The sequence below is a fragment of the Belonocnema kinseyi genome, chromosome 2, assembly GCF_010883055.1.
Source record: "Belonocnema kinseyi isolate 2016_QV_RU_SX_M_011 chromosome 2, B_treatae_v1, whole genome shotgun sequence".
Taxonomy (NCBI): Eukaryota; Metazoa; Arthropoda; class Insecta; order Hymenoptera; family Cynipidae; genus Belonocnema; species Belonocnema kinseyi.
In genome coordinates this window covers 34,534,379-34,539,581 of record NC_046658.1, presented here as the reverse complement: position 1 = coordinate 34,539,581, position 5,203 = coordinate 34,534,379, and the positions used below count along the sequence as shown (strand labels likewise).

General features: G+C 35.5%; 1 protein-coding gene across 1 annotated transcript in view; it reads left to right on the top strand.

Moving 5' to 3' along the window:
- The window catches only part of LOC117182630 (neprilysin-1-like), a 132,926-nt gene extending 130,841 nt beyond the window's left edge, over positions 1-2,085 (top strand). Inside the window, exons 10-11 of the mRNA XM_033375733.1 lie at positions 156-472; positions 1,063-2,085. Of these exons, the coding sequence (XP_033231624.1) occupies positions 156-472; positions 1,063-1,335 (590 nt within the window). The 3' untranslated portion in view covers positions 1,336-2,085. The remainder of the gene's footprint in view (positions 1-155; positions 473-1,062) is intronic.
- The last annotated feature ends 3,118 nt before the right edge of the window (positions 2,086-5,203 follow it).

The window sequence follows — 5,203 nt, the reverse complement described above, 5'->3', positions numbered from 1 at the left end:
ATACGCCAATTAGCACAAATGGTAAGTTCCGACAGTGCCTACAAGTGTGTCTACTGGCCGCTAGATGGCAATACCGGTTTCATATGTATACACCTGGTATTTTGCTTTATTTATGGTATTGTAAAGAACTGATTTACAAGAATGCTGTCCTTTAGTTTTCCCAGCTGGAATTTTGCAACCGCTTTTTTACTCACAACATTTTCCAAAATCTCTAAACTATGGTGGAATTGGAGTAGTAATTGGTCATGAAATTACGCATGGTTTTGACGACAAGGGTCGTCAATTTGATAAGGATGGCAACATGATGCAGTGGTGGAATAACGCAACTATCAGGGCGTTTAGGGAAAGAACCCAGTGCATAGTTGATCAATATTCAAGATACAAACTTCAAGAAGTGGATCTTTATGTTAATGGAAGAATGACTCAGGGTGAAAATATTGCCGACAATGGTGGCCTCAAACAGTCCTTTCGAGTAAACAAACTCACATGTTTAATTCTTTATGTCAAACACATTTACTAAATTTCACACCGAGAAAACATACTTACTTTTCTCGTATGATCTCGTATCACGCTACGTTAGTTTGGATTTATTCATGATATGACATTACACATCTATACTAATTTATACTCTGTTCAGGCAGAGAATGATCAAAAAGAACGAAAAATTTTCGTTCAGTTCGCGCAAACTGTCATAAAGGCGTTTTAAGTGTTTGACCTCCCTTTTTCCCAAAAGTTCATTATTGTCAAAAGTATGGCCGTAGAAAAAACTTCAAATGCCTGTTTAATATGTATTGTACACACCCTTAACAGGGTTTACTCCACCTTTCACTAAAAAAACTACGCGCTGTCGATCATTCTCTCGCTGAACAGACTTTAGTGTGAAGAGATATACCTCTACACTAAATAATAGTATACCTACACACTAAATTAGTATTAATGTGTACTATCATAGTATGAATTAACCCAAACTAACGGAGCGTGAGACGAGATCAGACGAGAAAATTAAGTATGTTATCTCGGCGCAGTTATGTTTTTTATTATGACAATACACTTGCTTGGTAGGCCTACAAAAAATGGACAGCAAGTCATGGACAAGAACCTTTCTTACCCGGTGTCAACCTAAATCATGATCAACTCTTCTTTTTGAACTACGCGCAAATATGGTGTGGTACCATGAGACCTGAAGATGCACGGACTAAAGTTAGAAGCAGTGTGCATTCCCCAGGTCGAGCACGCGTCTTGGGCCCGCTATCTAATAGCGTAGACTTTGCCAGGGCCTACAGCTGTCCTCCAGGTTCTCCGATGAATCCCACGCATAAGTGTAGTGTATGGTGAGAATTCTTTCTTGCAAATTATCAGTTATCGCATTTATAATACAATTTTCAAAAGTAATTTATATTATTGTATTCTACTCAGTATTTTAATAAGCAGTATTAATGAGCATAAGCATTTAAAGTCAAAATATTCTGAATCCGAAGCCTTTCAAATTACAAATGATAACGATATAAATTCAATCATTTTAATTTTAAACGTTAATCATAAAATAACATGATACATACACATGCACGTGCATGCGCGCGCGTCCGTGTATGTGTGGGTTCGTGATACCACTTCAAATATACAATGAAACTCTTCTATTGCATCGGTTTTTGGGCTGACGGTGCTAAGGAAATAACTCAATAGGCAGCCGCTCCGGCTGAAAACGTTTTTGTTTGTTCACGCCAGACTGAACTTCGCACACCCAGCGCAGCTCATGTTATACCTACCTGTGACGCGGCTTCAATTTGCGGAAAGGCTATAAACGGGAGAGCTATTGAAGGGTCTTACTGTATATATATTTCTTTCATTACATTTTTTTAAACATGAACTCAAGAAAGTCAATTTGTGTAACATAATTGGAAAAAAGGATTTGAAGTGACAGCAGATTTTTTCTTACGAATATTGTAATCAGCTCACTAGAGACAGTTATGTGACAATTGTAAAAAGAAAGAAAAAAAGACCAAACCACGTCGCTCTCTTTTTATTATTATTTATCCGTCTTTTTTGTCCTGCCAGGATCCAACATGTTTCGAGTATTTTTGGCTTCCTCATAAGATACATTTTTAATAGGAAACTCTTACTGTATGTTTGTGTGTAATGCTAATAATAATTAAAAAGGTAGATATGAATTTAAAGTTACTTATTAAGATACTATTTACATTTGTTGATCTTTAAGAATTTTAAGAATGTTTGTAAATATTTTTTATTTTTTGACAACAATGAAAAGAAATTTTTAAAATTGTCTTATAAGACATACACAAATCTCAGGTTGAAGGACACCGTAAAAACTGAGAAGTGTTTCTCTTTCATCCACTCAACTTTAAAGTAAGAATAATAGCGTTTTAGAAACGATATCATAAAAACCAAATGTTGAAGAATTACTTTGAAGTCTATATAAAATATTTTCCCAATTTAAAAAATAAATTTTTCCCGGGGTCATAGTGATCAAACAAAACTTTTCATTTTTGTCATTTCTTTTTGAGCACATTTTCTTATTTTTTGTTTCAAATAAAATGTGAAATTAGACATTTTTCTTTCAAAGAAATAAATAAAATTATAGGTTTTGTTTGATCACTTTGACACCGGGAAAAATTTATTGTTTAAATTGAACAAATATTTTATATACAGACTTCAAATTGATTCTTTAACATTTGGTTTTTATGATCTCGTTTCAAGGACGCTATGATCCCTGTTTTCAAGTTAAGAGGAGGAAAGAGTAGTACTTCTCAGTATGCATCATGTCCTTGAACTAGAGAGTTACCTGTGTCCGATGTGCCAGACCGGCCTTTGTGTCGGCTTTAAACTACGTAAGATCGGCCTTTTCCTCGCTACCATCCTTAAACTGACCCTAAAGAGAGCCCTCTGAATGTATCACTTGAGCTCAGGGCGTCAGTTCTATTCCAACCGCGTCTTTGAAATAAAGTGCTTAAACTCTATTCCGTGTGTTTACTTTCACGGAGCATAAAAACCCGGAATTCAAGTATAAATTAATTTATTGCTTCAAATGGAAGATCATACGCGATTGTGACTAAAAATAAACTCTATTGTGAAACCCCACGCCGTCACATTTTTGGTGATCCTACCAGGATCACACTGACCTTACGAGATCTGGGCTGCGGTCTGCCCTAGCACTTCAATAAGTTCAAGCCTCTAGAAATCGAACTCTCATAAAAATAAAATAAAGCATTGTTGCGTAAATTCTCTGTCTTTTGGTCATATATTCATCGTCAAATTTTATTTTGATCGCGAATAGCAACAAGAGCAATCCAACGATTATTTATTTATTTTTTATTAATTTTTTATTTATTCAATAGTCTGTTTTTCGACCTAAGGTCGATACAAATGAGTAGTGATATAAGATACACATATAAACAAAAGGTAATCATGTTCAATTAGATTTTTTAATTAGATTCAATTAAAGAATAAAAAGATGTAACTTACAAAAATTGGACTGGAGAAAAAATTATTTAAGGATATCAAGACAGTCACGTCTCCAGAATGGATGCTCTTATTTGTAGAATTTGACGGGCATACAATGCAACTTTGCGCAACTCGTGTGGACACTAAGAGTTTAAAAGGCTCAGCAAATACTGGCTATTGGCTGTCATTGTTATTAGGTAATCTAAGATTGATATTCTTGAGTCAGAATAGGCAGGACAAACAGCTAACAAATGATAAAGGTCCTCTGATACTGACAGGTTACATATAGCGCAGAGTCTAGCAGGGTCATAAGTAAATTTATATTCTCCAAAACGTATACAGCCCCTGATAGAGCCAAGAAGGCTAAGTTGAACAATAATAGAAGTTATGAAAAAAGATAATCTAAGATGCAGCTATGATTAAAAGTCCTTATAGATTTTAGGATGTGGGAAGATTTGGAGGCTACTTGAATGGAGGGATCTTTTATAGTCGAAACGCCAGAGATAATTAGAAAAGTTAGTTAGAAAAAGATCCATATTTTCAACGAGTGACGCACAATCCAAGTTAAGCCACATTTTCTCTAAGTTACATAGAGTGAAAATATTTTTGAGCTGGAGAAATCAGTTATACTTCGGGTTGCCATTAGGTTTTAAGGACATTGCCTTCAATTTAAGAAAACATCTTTTAGGATACCTATCATCAGGTATACCCAGCAACCTCGAAAAAAATTTCAGCGCTGACTTAAATATATCATAAGCTAACTTTAATCTACCTGTCTCTAAGCAGAGGGCTAAATTCGGCGTGTATGTTGGTAAGTCTAGTATTTTCTTAAAGAAAGAGGACTATAATTTTTCGACTGAATCAAAATACCTCAATCCCCAGACTTCTATTGCGTAAAAAAGAGCTCTAAGCGTGAAGCTACGGAAACGGGTAGTCTTAGTTTGCCAGAGATTGGATTTAGATGAAAATAAAATTCTTGAAACAGCACCAATAGCAATATTCGCAGCAGACATTCTTTTTATGAACTCTTTATAAAAAAAACGCGAGTCTGATGTGTTGACGCCGAGATAGACAAATGGCTCACTACCTCCAGCTGTGTCTGTGCGTAGAAAAATTTCTATTCACATGGCCGACCTTTATAGTATACCATAACTTTTGGTTTTGTTTTGTTGACCGTTAAAAAAATTACTCATACAGTATTGGGCGTTAAGGTAAGTTTTTGCTTGTAGGTCAGCCTGAGAGTAAGCGAATATGAGTATTTCATCAGCATAAGCATGTAGGATAAAGTCATATAAGTGATCTATTGAAATTCCATCATACAGTGAGTACGTAAGTATTCTTTTAGATCATATATGAAAAGCGCAAAGAGGAGAGGACTAAAAATCTCACCTTGAAGCACCCCACGAGTCACCTTTACGGACCAATTCAGACCCTCGTAAGTGGGAATAGACACGTTAGCGTTATCCTAGAGAATTTTTATAATTCGTATAAGTTTAGTGGACATGCCTATCCTTAGAAGTTTTCTCCGTGGATGAGAGTGATATACTGAGTCAAAAGCCTATTTGAAATCTATATAAAAAGCAAAGATTCGTCGCTTTGTGATAGACAAATAAATTTGAATTGAAAAAGTTAGGGTATAAATATGATCAATATAACTTTATCCAGGCCTGAAACCCGCCTGATTTTCTAGGAGAACGATTACCTCGTTGACCCACGCAGTCAATCTCGTCAACGGGATCTGAAA